This window comes from Lepidochelys olivacea, assembly GCF_965140295.1.
Source record: "Lepidochelys olivacea isolate rLepOli2 genome assembly, chromosome: 1".
Lineage (NCBI taxonomy): Eukaryota > Metazoa > Chordata > Testudines > Cheloniidae > Lepidochelys > Lepidochelys olivacea.
The window spans coordinates 221,545,628-221,566,071 of NC_140411.1; the positions used below are offsets into that span (position 1 = coordinate 221,545,628).

General features: G+C 47.4%; 1 protein-coding gene and 1 long non-coding RNA gene across 5 annotated transcripts in view; both read left to right on the plus strand.

Annotated features, from left to right (window-relative positions):
• Positions 1–9,271: 9,271 nt before the first annotated feature.
• On the plus strand, positions 9,272–14,207 carry LOC311514445 (potassium voltage-gated channel subfamily A member 6-like). The gene has a single exon (XM_084617008.1). It carries the CDS (start codon positions 9,455–9,457, stop codon positions 11,006–11,008), a length of 1,554 nt encoding a protein of 517 aa, XP_084473134.1. The 5' UTR covers positions 9,272–9,454; the 3' UTR covers positions 11,009–14,207.
• Positions 14,208–14,242: 35 nt separating this feature from the next.
• LOC311518762 overlaps positions 14,243–20,444 on the plus strand; it is a 48,535-nt gene continuing 42,333 nt past the window's right edge. For all 4 annotated transcript variants that reach the window (XR_014711107.1, XR_014711108.1, XR_014711109.1 and 1 more), the window contains exon 1: positions 14,243–15,158. This is a non-coding gene — a long non-coding RNA (uncharacterized lncRNA). The remainder of the gene's footprint in view (positions 15,159–20,444) is intronic.

Consider the following 20,444-nt stretch of genomic DNA (forward strand, 5'->3'; position numbering starts at 1 on the left):
CTAGATGCCTATTTTATTCTGTTTAGCCATGGTGGCGTTTTGGTCCTCTTACAAATTTTTTTTTTTTTAAAATTGGGATATACATTTAATTTGAGCCTCTGTTGCACTAGTTTTAAAAAACTTTTCCAGTACCTTGCAGGCATTTCATTCTTGAGACTGTTCCTTTAATTTCCATTTAACTAGCTTCCTCATTTTTGTGTAGTTTTCATTTTTGAAGTTAAAAGCTACTGTTGAGGGCATCTTTGGTATATTCCCTCCCCCGAAGAATGTTAAATTTAATTGCATTATGGTTGTTACTGAGTGGTTCAGCTATAGTCACCTCTTAGACCACAGCCTGTATGCCACTTAGTCCTAAGTCAAGAATTCTCTCCCCCCTTGTGGGTTCCAGGACTAGCTGGTACAAGAATCAGTCATTAATGGTGTCTAGAAATTTTATCTCTGCATCCTGTCCTGAGGTGATATGTATTACCCAGTCACTATGTATAGTTTTAGCACATTACCCTGGACCCCTGCCAACTCTCTCCAATGAGACAGCAAAACCTCATGTTCAACAGTATCCAAATACTGCAGGCTGAGAATGGATGTCTGCCCTCTATCCATTGACAGGAGATGATCACCCATCAGTGCCACTAAAGTGCCAACGTTCCATGTCCTAGCCTAAATCCAGATTGTTCTGGGTCTAGGACAGTTGCTTCAGTTAGATGAGCTTGTAGTCAGCTTTTGGCTAGCTTCTCTATGAGCTTGCTCAGGAATGACAGGTTTGACACTTGGCAATAATTGGCTAGGACTGAAGTATCTAGGGTGGGTTTGTTCAATGTAGGTCAGGACTATTGCATGTTTGGAGGAGGAAGGAAGATTCCTTCTCTGAATAAGGTGTTTGCTATTTTGGTCAGGAGTGACTCTCTTTCACGGCCATTAAGGGCATTGGTTGGATTCACAAATCTTGGATCAGGATTTCTCTAGGGTGTCAAGAACTTCTTGAGTGAATGTATTCAGCTCATGGAATGCAAGTGAGCTGTCAGTTGGTGAGTGCAGATGAAGCAGATCCATCCTGTTTGAGAAGGCTCCCTGAATGTGCATGGTCTTTTCAGCCAAGTAGGATAATAGTTCTTCACAGTGGTAGACACACTCGGCTCTGATGCAAGTTGTGGGCTTTTAAGATCAATAAAGCATTTATCACTCTGGATAGTTCCTCGGGGTGGGATTTGGCAGCCTGAGTGGAGACTGATAGGAAGGGTCTCTTGGCCAGTATAGTTGTCATGCTGTCTAGAGTGGCTCACAACTGTGAGTACCAATTTCAGGTCAGACCATCAGAAAGCAGGGCAGACACCTCAACTTGGTGGTATAATCTATAATTAGATTTCACTAAGCCAATAACAAATATGAACTCCTGGATCACTGTTAGTCTTACCATGGAGTCACAGGCAGTCCCCTTAGGCTCTCCAGCTTACCTTGCCATCCAGACAAACTGGACTTTGTATTAATGATCCCTTATGCCAAATATCACATTACATTAGGCTACTCCCAACCCCAGAGGGTCAGTCACTTACCCCAGGTCAATGGATACTCTCAATCTCACACCAAAGACAATGCTGGCAGCCAGTTTCTCTAGTAAACTAACTAAAGGTTTATTAGCTAAGGAAAAAAATGATTTATTGAGAGGTTAAAGCAGATACATTAACAGGTGAGATAAAGATTGTATTTTAAGTCCAAAATGATAGCAGAGGTGTAGTAATCTGCTACTTTTCCATAAGTAATTTCAGGGTTACACAAAGTAACTTTGGAGATCTCTGTCCACTTGTTCAGTATTCCACCCACCAGACATCCCATTTTTAAAGGTACAGTCCTGTATTTGACCTGCAGGTGTCTTGACTTTTTCATGAAAACAGGCAAATTGTCCCGTATTTTCTGTCTTCACACCCATCAGTACTGGCGGATCCTGCTGCTGGCTGCCCACCAGCAGTGATTTGGGGGTGGGGGCATCCAGTGGGTAAGAATGGGGGTGGATGTGCAAAGCTGATGGTGGGACAAAGAGATGGAGAGCCAGGGCCAGTGCTCCTCCTGTGATCCATCAGCACAGCCCCCATTGTGTGCTGGTTCTTGATCAGAGCCCCGCCCCCTGCCCTGTTTCTGGCTGGCACTTGCTGAGCATTGCGAGCTGCAGAGGCCAGTGTATACAGGCAGACACCAGGCAGCGGCCGGTTACATGTCACCTCTGCTGCCCACCCATCGGCCCTTTATGTGCTCCCCCTCTTGCTGTCCTCTCCCTGCTTTGCCCCCACCCCGAGCCCCGCTGCTCCTCCGTATTCCCTCCAGCGAGGCATGTCCCGCTCCCAGCACTGTGTGGAAAACCAGCCCCTAGTTGGAGTGCTCAGCTCACCAACAGCTGTCTGGCAGGCTTCTTCCTTTCCCCACTGCCCCTGACTGGGCCCGCGCCCCAGGAAAGTCCAAGGCCCTCTGGCCTGGGGCCCTGGTCAAGAGTAGTCAAGCCCTGCATGTGCCAAAGCCCTGCACAGTGCTGGCATGAGGAAGCCTATCCACCTCTTAGTTAAGCTCTGGAGTGGCGGGGGAGGAAAGCAATTTTCAGCCTGTTTGCACTCCAAACCTGCAGGCTCCACAGCAGTTCTTCACTCATCCCCACCCACACTCTCCACCCCCTGGCCTGGGTCCTTTGCCAAGGAAACATGGGGCTGCTCTGTCCGCTAGGCACCCTCCCCTGCTGTGCCAGTGTTCTCAGTGTTCGCTGAAGCCTCTTGTCAGGGTTCCTTCCCCACTCTGAACTCTAGGATACAGATGTGGGGACTCACATGAAAGACCCCCTAAGCTTATTTTTACCAGCTTAGATTAAAAACTTCCCCAAGGCACAAATCCTTCCTTGTCCTTGGATAGGTACTGTTGCCACCACCAAGTGAGTTAAACAAAAATTCAGGAAAAGGACCACTTGGAGTTCCTGTTTCCCTAAAATATCCCCCCAAGCCCTTCACCCCCTTTCCTGGGGAGGCTTGAGAATAATCTACCAACCAGATAAGTAAACAAGGTGAGCAGAAAACAGCCCCTTGGGTTTTTAGGACCCTAAAAACCAATCAGGTTCTTAACAACAATTTTATTACAAAATTCAAAAAGCACCTCTGTAAAATCAGGATGGAAGGTAATTTTACAGGGTAATCAAATTCAAAACAGAGTATTCCCTCTAGGCAAAACTTTAAAGTTACAAAAAACAGGGATAAACCTCCCTCTTAGCACAGGGAAAATTTACAAGCCAAAGCAAAAGATACTCTAACACATTACCTTGCTGTTACTTACTATTTCTGTAAGTTTAGATGATCATTCAGTAGAAGCTAGATTACTTGTTTGTCCCCCAAGAGAAAACACACACAAAGCCAAAGCAAAACCCTTCCCCCCACAGATTTGAAAGTATCTTCTCCCCTTATTGGTCCTTTTGGTCAGGTGCCAACCAGGTTATCTGAGCTTCTTAACCCTTTACAGGTAAAGGAGGGATTTTATGCTACTCTTAGCTGTATGTTTATGACACTCCTGGAGTCAGATGCCCTGGTGCATAATGCATCCTTAGGGCTTAACCCCTTCCTGCCCATGCTGTAAGAGACAGGAGGCAGCTGGTTATGTTGGTGGCCAGCAGCAGCCTGGAAGTACTAGCTGTTTTTCAACACTGTGTGCAGGCAGGAATGGGCAAGCTGCCTGCATGGTGAAAGGGGACAAAGATGAGCTCTGCAAAGATAGGGGTCAGGTCACCCCTTCCCCACTCCTTCTCCCCTGTGGCTGGAAGCAGCTCCTGTCCCTTCCTTCCCACACAGTGCTGAAAGGCTGCTGCTGGCCACATTCTGATGTGAACCCTGGCAGAAATCTGGAATCTGAGGGGTGGGAGCATGTGACCCTGTGTACCCCCTATGTGTTGCCTCAGGAAGACAGTGCCAGGTACCAAAAGAGGTGAGTCTGTCCAGGGGCCCAGCCAGGCATGCTGGGCAGAGTACCAGGCAGGGTGAGTCAGGTTGGTTGGTCGCCCCCCTCTGTGAGACAGGAGTACAGGTGTGTGCGTGACCTCTCCCTAGATCTGGGGGGCAGGTAGGGTGGGTGGGTGTGTCACCCCTCCCTGTGTGAACCCTAAGGCCTTAAAGATAAGAAGGTAAATTAAAAGAATCCAACTATGCACTATTTCTTTGAGAGGGGTCAGTCAACTTGATGTTAATTTGAACATCTGTACTGCATAGTTCTGATTGCTGTTGAACTTGCTTGAATACAAGTAATTTTACCAAGTGTCCCATAGTCAGCATAGGGAAATTTTTGGTCACCCTACTCAAATTTCCATCCCATCTCTCTTCATCCAGCATCAAAAACCTGAGAAGATCTGTGGGCAAGGGGAAGGAAGGGGTTGCTTGGGGGCAAGCATGTCCATGGCCCAGGCCACTGTAGGGCCTCAACTCCTTATCCTGTGAGTGGGGTGCTGTTGTCTTTTAGCAGGCTTTAGAGTTAATATCCATGAGCCTTCATGGTCAAATCGGGATAATTGATTTTGTTGCCTGAGGTTTCACACTGCTTTAATGAGGTAATAGCCTGTCCAAAACAGTGGCTGGCTGTAATTCCTCTATCTTGATACTAGGCAGAAGATATGGTTCAGGGTATGACCAGCTGTGTGGGTTGGGCATCTAAAGTCACCAGTCACATTTGAAACTCTTGGCTTTAGGGGCCATTGTAGGGGAGTGGGCTGGAGCCATAGTGTTTAGTTCACAGTGAAAATGTTGAAACTTTGGTACATGAAAGCTTCACAATTTTCTGAGGGCAACTTGTATTAGATGGAGCCATGGACTCTGTCAGCATCTCAAAGGGGAATTTGGACAGAGATTTTCAGTTTAGTGACCACTCAGGGCATTTCTGTATTAGGAAAATTTTGACCTGTAAATTTTCTGATACAGCTCCATCAGTGGTAGCAATGGTGGAAGCTGTAATGTGGACAAGGTGCAAGCATCTTTATATAGGGTCATCAAATACCTGTGGTCTATTTTTACCTTATAGCATCCACTGTTTCTAGCACTGGTGGAGCTGCACTGATTGAGAATTTTATATATGATTTACACACGCACCCCAATTCAGAGAGCTCCAGACAGAACCAGAATTGGAACCAAGGGCTAATTCTTCACTGTCTACATTGTGTATGGTTATTTAGGTGTGTGGAAAAGGCAGGTCAGAATGGTTGTATATTACACCCACTTTTCCCAGGAGTAAAAAGAAAATGGGAAATCTGGCCACTAGTTTTTAGTGCCACTTCAGGCTGGTGCTCTGGTGACTGGAGGCTGTTTACTAGTGGTCCAGGCTGGATCCTGTAGCTGTTTTTTGGGGGTGGGGTGGGGAACTGATGTTACAGCTGAAAGCATGAGCTACTTTTTGCTTCCCATCTCAGTTTAGCACTCCCAAATTCCCAGCAGTCATAAATCCACAGATGGGAGGGGTCAGTTGGCTGTAACTGAGTTCTGTGTGTAAATGGAAGAGACTGACCCTTTTCTAACTTGGCCATTTTCCCAGCTAGCAAACTTTTTGGTGGCTGTTACTGCTTTTAGGCCATCTGGATTAATTTTACATGTGAAATATTTTGGCTCCTTGTGGGTGAATTTCACCTTGATGCAGAATAAAAGCTAAAGTCTGTATGCACTTAAACCCTGCATTAAGACTTGAAGCAGGGTTTATAGTTGGTGCACAGTGCATTAAAGATATGGCAGACATGAGTGCTGGTAGGATTTGTCTTTTCATTATCTGGTTCCAGTCATCTGATGCAGGGCAGGATTACAAAAGATCATAGGGCAAGGAGCTGTAGCCACTGACTGTTAGGCAAAGCACCTGCAACTTAGGGTGAAATTCACCCCATGTGTGCATGCATAGTTGCCAGCAGCCCTGGTTTGGCAGGGGGCACTTCTGAGAGCTTGTAGTCCTGCCTAAGGATTTGTGTAGCCTTTTAAAAAACTAAACAGCTGTTTTCCTGGCTGCTCAGTAGCTCCCTCTTCTGTCCCCTGCCAACTTCTTCTCTCAGCTTTAGGCAGCCAGCTGCCATCTCCAGCCCTTGCTAAGATGAGCCCAGCTCCAGAAGCAGTTGCAGGGGTGTGGGGGACTTGCTATATTGGGAGACAGCTATCTGCAGTTTAGAGAAGAAGCCACTAGGGGCCAGAGGAGAGGGCTGCTCAGCAGCTGGAAGAGGTACCTTAATATGGGCACAGAGGCCAATCCTAAGACAGAAAGGGAAAGCAGGAGGAAAGAAAACAACCCAGGAAGGATGAGAAGAGGAAAGTGGAGTTGTAGAACTATATTTCAGTCTCTATTGTCATTATTTAGACTAGGGCCAGTTCTCCTTTTACCTAATATCCCTTTATGCCACTCTCATAGTGAAGAAGCCTCCTCAAAATACTCCCATGGAAGAGTGCTCCCTCAATGGCACAGAGTCCCACTTCTAGCCTCCAGTGAAAGGGAGCAGTCAGGTGTGAGCTGGGGGTTGGAACTGGGAGGGAGGGAGAATTGCTAGAGTAGTATGCTGGCTATTCTCCCTTTGCCCAAGACCACAGAAGGCCAGGGAAGGTAGAGCTTAAGTTAGAGCAAGCTGAATGCTGCTCTAATTGAGGCCAGGGCCAAGCTTGCCTCAAAACAGGGAGTGAAACTGGCTTTGAACACCCCCTTTCTCCAACCATTCTTGTGTCAAGCATAGGAGTGGACTGATTAAGAATCAGGGCCCCTTTTGAGACTACCAAATTGTCTCAAGGGTGAGTGAGATACCCGTCCACTAGAACTGTACTGCGCTCTATTAGTCCATTCCACACAGACTGTTGAACCCCTGTCCTATACTAGTGACTTTTGATCCCTACTGACCTGAGTCTGAGTCAACCTACCAGCCTTGGAGGTGAACAGCTGTGTATCCAGTTGCAAACTGCAGGAGCCTGCCTATCCTTCCCAAAAGAATTTTAAAAAAACAAATCCTGAATGGGTAATGACATGAATGAATAAATCATAATAATGATTCAAGTAACCATATGAATGAATAATTCATCGTAAGATTTGAAAAATGAATCATAGTAAATTGCTTTTTACCATCACAAGATAAATGATTTTTTTTAAAAGGATCTATTTTTTGGGGGTCATGTGATGCATAAATTGCCTAATTATGCATGATGTAAACAGGAACCGCAGCCCCTGGTGCACAGAAAACAAGAGGAGGGAAAAAACTACAGAAAGTTAAAATAATTTAATAGTTGATTCTCATCTCCTTTCTGAAGACAGAAACAGGAAGAAGAAAAGGAGTACTTGTGGCACCTTAAAGACTAACAAATTTATTTGAGCATAAGCTTTCCTGAGCTACAGCTTGCTTCTTGGTTAGTCTCTAAGGTGCCCCAAGTACTCATTTTCTTTTTGTGAATACAGACTAACATGGCTGTTACTCTAGAACCAGGAAGAGCAGCAAACAACTGGTCAGAAATGTTCCAGGCATTAACAAAAAAAAATTTTGCCAGGTAACTAGACTGGAAAGGGAGAGAGGTCAAGGAATGCTTTGCTTCTACACTGTATGCTGTTTAGGGATGGTGTGGGCTGAGGAGGTGGCTGGAAGCCAACAAAGGCATCAGATGCTACAACGATAAAAGCCTAGATAATAATAGGTAGCACTGGTAAAGTACTCTTCATCAAATGACCAAATGGTTCTTTGCAAGGAGGGGAAGGAGCATTAGCCCCTTTTACAGACGGAGAAACTGAGCCACAGTGAGATTAAGTGATAGTAGGAGCTGGTAAGAGATGTTAAGACCAGAAAAAGACTGTTAGTGTTAGATCACCTAGTGTGCTCTCTTGTAGTACGCAGGACACAACATTTCACTGGGTTACCCTGACTGAGCTCAGGTCTCCTGATTTCCCTCTAGATTACCCAAGTAATTTCCATTCACAAAGCCGCTTTCCTAAAGGGTAACACATTTTTGTTCTTTTTAATATATGTGATCAGATCATACATATAAAGTGAGGCTGTTTAAAACCAGCCTGTGACTTCCTCAAGGTCAGATAGTCATGAGCAAAAAAAGGGAGCACGCTCCAGGTCTCCTGGAGCCGCGTTTCCCAGCCCTGAACACTGGATCATGCTGCCTTGTTTTCTGTCGTTCGCCAGGGCTTAGGTTAACCAAACTGTTTCATTGCGAGTAGGGGGAGCTGCTAGCTCCAGAGCAAGCCCCTGAGTTGGAGGCATCTGGCTGCAAAGCAATTCGCGTGGGGGAAGGTCATGCATCCATCCGTTGGGATGGGAGGGCTGTAGCGAACTACACCTTCCCCCCGGGAGCTCGTAGGGCCGCTGGTGGGGAGGGAAGGGCGGACACAGATTGCCCCACCCCCGCCCCCGGGAGTTTACTGTTGCTGCATCCTCCGGCTGGGTGGGAGGGGGGTATGGGGAGTAAGGCGGAGGCAGGCACCAGTCACCGCTCCACGCCTAGCTGTGCGTGTAGGGAGTAGAGAGGACGGAGCTCGAGGAGCTGCGGCAGCAGCGAGAGGCCGGGGCGAGGGACAGGCGCCCAGGCACCCAGCCGGTGCCCGGCGAGGAGAAGCGGGGCGCAGCCCGCGCTGCAGCGAGAGAGCGAGAGCCAGGCACCGCCAGAGGCTGAGCCGGTGCGCGGAAGGAGCAACAGGCAGAGGGGAGGCGGAGCCGGGCTGGAAGGACAGACTGAGCGGCCCCGGTCCCCCGAGAGGCGCGAGGGACAGACAGACCTAGATCCCCCGCCCCGGAGAAGAGAGAAACTGGCAAGCGGGAGCGACAGACACACCCCGGCTCCTGAAGGAGAGGGAAGGACAGCCAGCGAGCCGGCCTCCGGGGGGTGAAACAGGGACAGCCGGACAGACCGCTAGCTCCAGCCCCCAGCTGGGGAAGGGAGGACAGACGGACCCAGACCCCAGCAGCGGGGGGAAGGGAGGACAGACGGACCCAGACCCCAGCAGCGGGGGGAAGGGAGGACAGACGGACCCAGACCCCAGGCAGCAGCGGGGGGAAGGGAGGACAGACGGACCCAGACCCCAGGCAGCAGCGGGGGGAAGGGAGGACAGACGGACCCAGACCCCAGGCAGCAGCGGGGGGAAGGGAGGACAGACGGACCCAGACCCCAGGCAGCAGCGGGGGGAAGGGAGGACAGACGGACCCAGACCCCAGGCAGCAGCGGGGGGAAGGGAGGACAGACGGACCCAGACCCCAGGCAGCAGCGGGGGGAAGGGAGGACAGACGGACCCAGACCCCAGGCAGCAGCAGCGGGAAGGGAGGACAGACGGACCCAGACCCCAGGCAGCAGCAGCGGGAAGGGAGGACAGACGGACCCAGACCCCAGGCAGCAGCAGCGGGTGGAGGGAGCGCGCCGCTTGCGCTGGGCAGAGCCGCAGACCCAGGGCTGCCCCGCCACCTCCCCGCCGGGCCCGGCTCCCCTGGCCGGGCAGTGCAGCGGGCATGAGGGCGGAGGAGCCCCTGTCTCTCGCAGGGGTCGGGGGCGGCTGCGGAGAGGCGGAGGCGGCCGGGGAGGAGCGGAGCGGCAGCGGCAGCTGCTGCAGCAGCGAGCGCCTGGTGATCAACATCTCCGGGCTGCGCTTCGAGACCCAGCTGCGGACCCTGTCGCTCTTCCCGGACACGCTGCTGGGGGACCCGAGCCGCCGGGTGCGCTTCTTCGACCCGCTGCGCAACGAGTACTTCTTCGATCGGAACCGGCCCAGCTTCGACGCCATCCTCTATTACTACCAGTCCGGGGGCCGGCTCCGCAGGCCGGTCCATGTGCCCCTGGACGTCTTCATGGAGGAGATCCGCTTCTACCAGCTGGGCGAGGAGGCCATCGAGACCTTCCGGGAGGACGAGGGCTTCATCCAGGAGGAGGAGAAGCCCCTGCCTCAGCAGCACTTCCAGCGCCAGGTGTGGCTCCTTTTCGAGTACCCGGAGAGCTCTGGGCCGGCCCGGGGCATCGCCATCGTCTCGGTGCTGGTGATCCTCATCTCCATAGTCATCTTCTGCCTGGAGACCCTGCCCGAGTTCCGCCAGGAGAGCAAGGGCGCACCGCCGGGCTTTGCGGAGGGTGCGCACCGGGAGGACGGGCAGTTCTTGCTTCCTGAGCAGCCAAATGGCACCCCGTCCCCGATGCACCCCTCTCCCAGGGCAAGCCCCTTCTTCACTGACCCCTTCTTCCTCATCGAGACCCTGTGCATCATCTGGTTCTCCTTCGAGCTGCTGGTGCGCTTCTTCGCCTGCCCCAGCAAGCCCGAGTTCTCCAGGAACATCATGAACATCATCGACATCGTGGCCATCATCCCCTACTTCATCACCCTGGGCACCGAGCTGGCTCAGGAGCAGCAGCAAAAACAGCAGCCTAGGAACAACATTAACAACAACGGGGGCCAGCAGCAAGCCATGTCCCTAGCCATCCTCAGGGTCATCCGCCTGGTCAGGGTCTTCAGGATCTTCAAGCTCTCCAGACACTCCAAGGGACTGCAGATCCTGGGGAAAACCCTCCAGGCCAGCATGAGGGAGCTTGGTCTCCTCATCTTTTTCCTTTTCATCGGTGTGATCCTCTTCTCTAGCGCCGTGTATTTTGCCGAGACTGATGACCCAGAGTCTTTGTTCACCAGTATCCCCGATGCTTTCTGGTGGGCAGTAGTGACCATGACCACTGTGGGCTATGGGGACATGTACCCTATGACAATCGGGGGCAAGATCGTGGGCTCCTTGTGCGCCATTGCTGGTGTGCTGACCATAGCCCTGCCCGTACCTGTCATCGTGTCCAACTTCAATTACTTCTACCACCGAGAAACTGAGCAGGAGGACCAGTGCCAGTACACCCATGTCACCTGTGGCCAGCAGCAATCTCCTTTCTCGGCGCCTAAAAAGAGGGACAGTAATCAGTCCCTCAGTAAATTAGAATTTCTAGAGGCAGAAGATTTAGAATCTATGAAATATCCCAACTTCATTCCAACCAGCAACCAGGGCTACAGAGGGAGGAAAATGCTGACAGAAGTGTGATCAGCTTCTCTAACAGGGTGTGGAATAAGACTGGACTTTTACAGTTCTTCTACCCTCGCCCCATTCTCCTGGATCCCAAATGCATAGCCACAAGCTGCTGCACATTCTCTCTCCCAGTAGTAGCTGCATATGTTCAAGACAAAACACCAGACTGCGAATTGTGATGCCGAAAACAAATTGCTTGTGATTTGGACACTCCTGTCCTTGATTGCTATGTCTCATTAGCTTGTGCAATTGGATATTCTTTTGCTTTACTCTATAGATTAAGGGAGCCCACTTGTTGTCCCCTTCCCCTTCCATTTTATTTTTGGTATGGGGCAGAGCTTTATTCCAGTTGTAGCTCTGAAGACTAATTATTCTAGTACATCGACAAAAGAAAAGTCCAGACCACGTTTGTTGCTAAAAGATCAGGCAGGGAATAGATCAAATGGGCTACTAACAGCTGTCTCAAGCTGTGGCGGTGAATTCCTGTGCTGGTGCAGTGACCTTGGTTGGGGGATCAGTCATGCCTGCCTTGCTGTTGCCTTGGGAGAATGGAAATGTTGGATCCAGCTTTGCATTGTGTTCTGCAGATGTAGGGAAAGTCAACGAGTGCCCTACCTCTGACGCTTTCCCCTGGGTTTGCACTGCAGTACACATGTAAGGGCCTGTTTGTCATAAGATTTTCAGATCTAAAAGCACTTTAATTGTCAACTAATTGCGACGATAGAAGTTGTGACCAGTATTCGCCATATGTGGCATGGCAGAAACAGTTGTTTTTTTTTAAATTTATCGTAATTATTTTCTTATTCTTTGTGTTTTTGAACAAATTTCACCTTTGTTTCCATCGGTGCCCTAGTGTTAATTAGCATTTATCATAGCAACACCATCTTTGTGCCTGTAAGTGACTTCCTATGCAAGGCACGTTTGGGCTAATTCCTTTGTCTTCCGACACATACCACAAGTGTTTTAATGAAATGTACTTTATGCTACAAGTATCCAGTTCTGTACTTAGAACCATGGGAGCCGTTGTACACACTGGGGTGTGTAGTTCTGAATTTAAGGGCTTGTATAGATCAGGGAAATTTGCAATGGTGTAGTTACACTGCTGCAGACCCCTGCTGTAGACACTGCATCAGTGCAAAATGGGGCTTACATTGGTATGACCAACCCACCGGGGTCAGTCACACCAGTATAGCTGTGTCATTAGGGGTATGCATTGCCACCAGTGCAAATATCCCTAATCTATCTAGATAAACCCTAAAGGCATAACTGGGATCTTTTGAATGAGGACCAAGACCTAAAGGCCTAATCTTGGAAAGATGCTGCTGTCTTAACAAATACCCAAAATGTAAGTTTAGATGGAAGGTGCACCAAGATCGTTCACATACTCCAGGTTCTTATGAGAGCACCATTTGTCAGCAGTGCAAAAGGCACACGCTGGTCTGAAGCATTATGCTTATCAGTGAGCACATTTTACATCTCAAGGTGCATCTACTGTATCTCAGATCATCTCACTAGTTAAAATAACTGCCTTTTTTCGATTTTTTTAAAAAAATTGCTCAACACCTTTCCTTGTTGGAGAGCAAGTGGGGAGGAAAGGGAAATTGGTGGTTAAGCCTCGACAGACTTTATCATGGTCTTTCCTCATTTAAGCCCTGATCCTGCACTGAGAACTGTGTGGGCAAACCTCAACACTTTTGTGCTCACCCTGAGTCCCACTGACTTCAAAGGGGCTCTGTATTGGGTGTAGTGATCTCTCTGCACAGTTCTTAGTGGAGGATCAAAGCATTAGGCCTTGATCCTTCTCCTACTGAAGTCAGTAGCAAAAACTACCGTGGATTTCCATGGTGCAAGATCAGGTCCTTAGGCCTGATTGTGAGATGTGATGAGTACTATCAAATCCCATTGAAACTGATGGTAGCTGATAGTTCAGCACAAAGCTATTTTGTTTGGTTGTATTTCAGGAAGACTATTTTACATAATGAATTATTATGATTTTTTTTTCTATGGTGGAGACTGTTTGTGCTCAGACTCTTTGTGGTACCAGCAGGTGTGCAGTAGCTCTGCTGAATGGCTTTTTTGAGAGACACCGCTTGAGGTATCCAGGGCACTGCTGTCTCTCAGCACAATGCCTGTGCTATTTTTGGGGTTGTTTTTATGTATGTGTATTCTATCTGCTAAAAGTTTCCCTAAACTGAGATATAAAAAACTCAGATTAAACAAAAGTTCAGGAGGAGAGACAAGACCTACTGTTATCTGCTTCAGAAGCTTAAATTCCTTAGCCCATTTCTTCCCTGGGTCCTGACACCAGTCTCATTGATCGGCAGAAACCCTTGTCTTCTAAGACCATTTAGATTCAGACCAAATTGCTGGCAGGACAATCTCCATAACCTAACTCCAGCACAAAGGTGTGGTCCAGGTGTCCTAGAATTGTTTGTTTAAGGGATGCTCCCCACTTAAATGTGGGGCTTTTGTGGTGTGTGTAGGTTTTATGGTCAATAGAAATATCTCTACAAAACAAAGAAACATGCTAGTGAAAGCAGTCTGCTGCAAACAACTCCCTGCAGTGTTTGCCACCCAAACTTTTCAACACTGAGAAGAACTTGCAGATGAAACTGTCTATGAAAAATATGTGAAATTGACTTTATGGATTTCCTTTGCCATAACTGAGAGGCAAAAAGGAAACAAGGGTCCAAATAGGCAAACTTGGGTGCCTAAAGTTAGGCATCCAAAATCCAATATTTTAAGCACTTTAGTGCACGTGGGCTGATTTTTTCAGGGTTGTTGAGCATTTGCAATTATTGTGGGTGCTCAGCACTTCTCAGCAGAGGGTCACTTTTATTTAGGAATTATGGGTGGGAGAGAAGAAAATGCCCAAGTGATTTAGCTGCACACATCCCACTGGCTTTCAATAGAACTTGTGCTCTCACATCACTTAGAGTGGGATTTTTGAAAACACCTAAGTTCCTGACTTTAGGCATTCATTTGGGATATAAGAGGCTGTTTTGCTATCTATCTATTTTCCTTCTTAAGTCAGAGCACATCTTTGTGAAGCATTTGTGGAAACTAGGAATCTCCAGGGACTTGTTTCCATAACAACCTCACAGACTGTTTCTCTGTACCTTGTGACTTTGGCTACAAGTAAAAACACTGGCTAAATATTCCAAGTTCCCAGACACAAACATCTCATTATTACAGCTGTTTGGAAAAGGCTATAGTGTGGGGGGTGGGGGTTGGGGGGGGGGGGGTTGGGTTCCCTGTGCTTGCCAAAGAAGTCTGCTCCCCACCCAAACACATCAAGCTCAAGACTGATGCGTGTTGCAAATATTTGAAGGCAACATTTGAAAGCAGACAATACAGGAAATCGGAAGACATTCAGTCTGTATATCTTTGCAAACAGAGAGGTCGGTAGCCATGGAAGGGCATCCTGAGGCTGTCAGTCCAATGGCTGGAGGGACAAAAGGCCTGTGAATTTGAAAGCAACTGGATGCCCCATGACAGGAACCCTGAAACCTAAAGCCGTGAATTAAATAAGAGTCACAAATATTTCAATTCTCAGCAGAAAAAGAATCTTGCTGTTGAAAAGACTATTGATTCTTTCCAAGCCCTTTTGCTGAAGAGAATACTGTAGCCCTGGCTATTTCCCTAAGGGATATTTTGTACAAAGTCAAGCCAAGGCAGAGTGTCTGGAGGAGGGATGGAAGAATTCTAATGACAATTTTTTTTTTGGCCTCCTTTTGCCCTGCAGCAGTTTGGAAATGCACAAAGGATTGTTTTGTAATCTTCCAAAGACATTGCATTCTTGGGAGCTAATGCACAGACACCCCCCTGAGATGAAAATTTTATTTCTTTCGTATTGAAAGTGTTGCAACTCAGGCTTTTCAAGCATTTTCCCCTGTGCCCTGCTCTTTGAGTGTCTACAGCTGGAGAGAAGATTTGCTCCTGCTGTGGTGGTGAAAGTGAATTGACTGGAAGCTTCTGCCAGGGGCCCATCAGTTTAATGTAGAAAGATTCCTGTGGCAACAAAGAGTGAGTCAAAGGAAATTCAGTGCAGCAAGAAGCAGGGCAGGGGGGAAGGTGTCTCTCCAGTGTGCTGGACAGAACACAGTCCTCCCCAAAAGGAAAGGTGAAGAGACAGCTACCTCACCTGCTGTTGCAGAAGAAGTCGGTAAGATTTTTCCCTTTCCATCTATGAAATTAACCCCTGATTTCTTTGCAGTTAAAGTGAATGATTTTCCAATTAAGATTTGAAGCCTGCTGGGAGAATCTTATCCTAGGTGAAGAGAGAGAGAGATTATAGATTACAAAAATAAACTATAGGACAGATCCTCAGCTGGTGTAAATTGTCATAACTCCATTAACTTCAGTGCAGCTACACTGATTTGCACCTGAATCTGTCCCTATCTTTTTAATCAAGGAAAAAATATTCTTTGTTAAAATGTAGGGTTCCACCTACCCCAAACCTATAATATAAATGCTCTGTTTACATCAGGGAAATAATGTGTGGTTTGCAACAGGTGTCAGCCACGGGTTTCCCACAGGCCCTCTTCTCAGTTACACTTATGTAAATCTGAAGCAATTCCATTGCATTCAGTGGAATCTCCCCAGATTTAAATTGGCATGAATAAGAACAGAATTATTAATAAATGCCAGAAATGTGCCTGACAGTTTACAGCCAAGTTAAAGACAGTGGAACAGCTTCTGATCTCAGTTACATTAGTGTAAATCCAGAGAAACTCTGTTTACACTACTGTAACTGTGATCAGATTCTGATCTCTGTCCTTTCTCCTAAGAGTTTACAGTCTAAGGTCTGTATCTAGGAAACACTTATGTATGTGTTTGACTTTACACATGTGAGAAATCCCCTGGAAGTCAAAGTTAAGCATGGAAGCAGGTGTCTGCAGGATCATGGCTTAAGGTCCTGATCCTGTGACATAATGAACACCTCCCAGAGTGTGCTGTGTACCCTCATCTGCCACCAAAGTCAATGTGAGATGAAGCCATTTCCAGGAGGAGCTCAGCCCTGTGAAGGATTAGACACTAAATTAAATTGACACGACTAAGGAAAGTAACAAACATGGGAGAGGTCATGGGGAAGGTGTACAATGGCTCCAGCAGTAAGGTCATGCCCTTGCTTTTGTGATACATCTTGACAGTTATGTAAGGCTTGGCTGTACTTTGAATTTTGTTTGTTTGTTTCAAAGGCCATACTGGGGTTTGTTAGCTGGGCAGAAGGGCCTGGATGTTTTAGGTCAGTCTTTTTTTTATTTTTATTTTATTTTATTTTTTAAACAATTTTGTGAACAAATAACCATGATGTTAACTGTGGGTTTAGAATTGCTATGACACAAGCATTTTGCTGGTTCCTGCAGGTTAAAGGGAATGTCCACATCTTCTCTAGTCTGAGTTAGAGAAGGGGAAGAAATAGATTTAGCTTTGCTAAATGTGCCTTTTTGGGGGGTGATTTCTGAGGAGAGATTTGGGCACACATGTTTCCATGAACAACTTAGCTTACTTAAGCAGCCAGAGGCAATGGTCTGTAGTGGTTAGAAAACAGGACTGATGGCAAGAGGAGATCTCTGTTCTTGCCCCAACTGCCACTGAATTGTAGCATGGCCTTGAGCAAGTCACTTCACCAATTTTCTCCATTTTCCTCATCTGTTAAATGGGCATAAAGTCCTGTGTGAAGACAGCTAAAAAGTACCGGAGATACACAAAACACTTATTATTATGGCCCACATGCATTTCAAGATTCTCCTCACCCCAGTTTTGTACAGATGTAATTTCACTGATTTAAATGAAATTACTCCTGATTTAACTGGGTGTGAGAGGAGAATCAGGCCCAATATCTCTTTAAGCTTAGCTGTTGTTTTCTGTGCATAAACTTATGCAGGGTTCTAAACACAAGTATTTAGAATACAGCTCCTCAGCTGGTGTGAATCAGCACAGCAGCTATGCTGATTTTCACCAGCTGAGGATCTGGTCCTTAGAGTACAGCTTGGCTTATTCTCTTACATGCTCAGGACAGAACTGAAATGGCATTTTACAAGAAAATTGCTACATCATGTCTCCTCTTGATGCTTTTCAATGTGTCTGTTTTCAATTAGCATGATGGCATCCATTTTCAGGAAACAGAGACCAGGCCAGATGCTGCACTCACCTTACACTGATACAGTTTTGGAATAATTCCTCTGAATGTTAGTGAAATTACTCCAGATTTACACCAGTGTAACTGAAAGCAGAATCTGACCCAGGATCTTTTCCTATGAACAAATGCCGCTGTGCTTTTTGTACGGAGCAGCTTTCCAATGCTTCACCTGCAGCATAGGGGTGCCTCACACCAGTCAAACTTAGGGCCATGTTGTACTCTGAACTCAGCTACACCCTGACTCCTTCCATTGAAATCACTGCTCATAGTTTAACTGAGGGCAGAATTTGGTCTGTTCTGGGCAATGCAGTGTTATCAGGTGCCCTGGTCTTATTTTTTTTTTTCAGGATGGAATAATAATGGCCAGTCCTGATCCTCCAGATTGCCTTAAAATCTTTCCCATTGCCATTTTCACTAGCTTCAATCTCTCCTGCTCTGCTCAGTTTGCATTTGCTGAGATAGCAGTACCCCTCTGAGGCATCACGTTGCCTATATTCTCAAATTCATTATTGAGAACACAACCCAACATGAAGAATTTCCATACAAAATGTCTGATCATGCCATCAGTTTTGGGCAAAACTCCTATTGACTTCAACAGGTGTTTTGTGGGCAGAAATTAGGTCAGGATCTGGAACAAAGGGAATATGACCCCAGTTTAGCACAATTGGTTGGGTAGCAAGGAAAGTAGGTCACTGATCTGATACCCCAACATTGGATGTCAGGGACCAGACCACTAGGACCAGCTGCTGGCCTGCTCCCTCACTAACTTCGCTACTAGGCAACCAGGCTCTGCCTCTCTCTGGTTTTTGATTCTGATCGACTCTCCAGTTCTGTCATTTGGCTTCTGTCCCTCTGGCACTGACCCTCAGCTCATTTCCTGGACTCTGCCCATCCTGGATCCAACTCTAACCAGTAGGACAAACTCTTGTTTCCCCCCTAGGCATGACTGCCCAAGGCCCGATTGGCTACAGTGGAGAATAATTGTAACTATACTGTGTCAAATTAACTCCTGGTGTAACTCCACTGACTTCAGGAAGAATTTGGAGTATCAAAGCATTGCTTAGTATGTTGCCTTTCTGCTCTAGTTCGAGTCACAGTAAGAAGTGGCTCTGAGTTTTTGGTGTTTGATCCCTTGAGGGACATACGTACATGCCATAGAAATTAGATGTGGGAAAAGGCCTATTAATTTCCACCTGGTCCATCAGTCTGAAGGAGCCAATGCAGGACTGTTCCCTACATTTTACCAAGCAAACACAGAACGCTTTGTTACTCTCTAAGGGCACATTCCTGCTCCCACTGACTTCATTCAGGCAGGATAATCTTATTGTTAAGGCTTAGATTTAATTATGGGTATTTTTAGTAAAAGTCATGGACAGGTCACGGGCAGTAAACAAAAATTCATGGCCCATGAGCTGTCAGTGACTTGTACTATATACCCTTGACTAAATCTTGGGTGTCCTGGAGAGGGGACTTCGGGGCACCTCTGAGGCAGGGGGCAGCCCTGGGGTGCCACTGCTGTTCTGAGGTGGAAGCTGGCCCAGGGGCTCAGCTGTTGTTCGAGCGGTGGGGGGGGGCATGCGCAGCCGGGGACCACTGCTGGTGCTCCAGGGGTGTGTGGCCCAAGACAGCCTCAGGAGTGAGGGGCGGCCCAAGACAACCACTGGTGCTCGGTCGGGGATGGGAGGCGGATGGCCTGAGACTGCTGCTGGTGCCCCGCGAAGGGGGTGGGAGGGCTGCTCAAGACTGTTGCTGCTGCTGGAGGTGGGGGCGGGGGGGAAACACGGGGTGGCCCTAGAGTGCCCCAGCAGTGGCCAGTGCAGCTGGCCCGGGAGTCAGTTGTGCTGGCCGCTGCAGAAGTCACGGAGGTCCTGGAAAGTCACAGAATCCATGACCTCTGTGACAGACTCGCAGCCTTACTTGTTGTCCTTTCCATTGCTCTTTCCTTCTCTTACCTTACCTCAGGGTTGTTTTTTCCTCTGGTTTGTTTTTATCTTCATGTATTGTCCAGTCTTGCAACCCTTACTACCAGGTGTAGTTTCTACTAATTTGAGCAATCCCATTGGATTTAAGGGGTGCAGCATCTTGTATGTCTTTCTAAAAGAGATGTTCCAGCTCAACCAGATATATATGGGCTTGATGCAGAAATTAATGGTGATAGGTGAAATTCTGTGGCTTCTATGTGTTAAGCAAGAGGTCCGACTAGATGATCATAATGGGTCCCTCTGAGCTTAAAATCTGTGAATCTATATTCTCTCACAAACACCCTTTTGTGGCACAGAGAGGATGCAGCCATGACTCCTTCTGTTTTCTGCCCTCCCCACCTCCTTTGGAACAGTGTGATCCTGTGGGCAGGTAACACAGCAATCCCCTAAGCTCAGAGAGCGCCCTTCTGCCCACCACTAATATAGACTATGTGAACTGTGGGAGGCTCCTTTCTCCTGACCTTACGCCAGCTCTATGTACCCACGTAAGAGCTGGGAGGAATTTAGTCCTTTGTCTGTAAAAGGATATGCTCCTTGAAGCTCATTTGCACTCGCTGTTCGATCCTGCAGTGAAGCCATCGCCTTGTGTTTGGGTCTGGAGTGGCTTGGCGAGAACTTGTTACATTTTTAAATTTTGCGAATGAGAAACTTAAACAAAATCCTTTTCAGGCTGATCACATCAATATACATCCCAATTCAGGGAAGCCCTTAAGCACATGCTGAAGTTCCACTGGAGTGAACAGGATTTAGCACATAAATCTAATTGAGTTCAATGGGACTGAAGCACGTGCTTAAAGTTGAGCAGGTGCTTAAGAGTGGCCCTGAATGGGGGCCATAAGCAGCACTTATAGTTCTATAGCACTTATAGGATAGTTCTGCTATAACAACTATTTAGATGGCCAAGGAATGTGGTTCTTCCAAACATATACTAGGAAAATGGTGTTGAATTTATTTCTGGTCCTGTTCTTGCTCCCATCGACATCAGTGGAAGCAGGAGCAAATGTGGGTGTAATTCTTAATTTTTATTTGTATCTCAGGAGCACATAGGAGCCCCAGACGTGGACAAAAATCCCGTTGTGCTAGGCACTCTCCAAACACAGAACAAAAAGATGTTTTGAATTTTATTGAAACAAAACATTTCAATTGACCTGAAACATTGTTTTTTTAATTTCATTTTTGTAAAAAAGTTTGGTTTCTGCATCCCAGTTTGGGACCATTCGCCACCCCTCCTCCACCCCCCATCTTGAAATTTTGTATAGGCTCGAAAATCCATTTTTCAACCAGCTCTAGTTATAACTGTTGATTGTCCATGACAACAACCAGA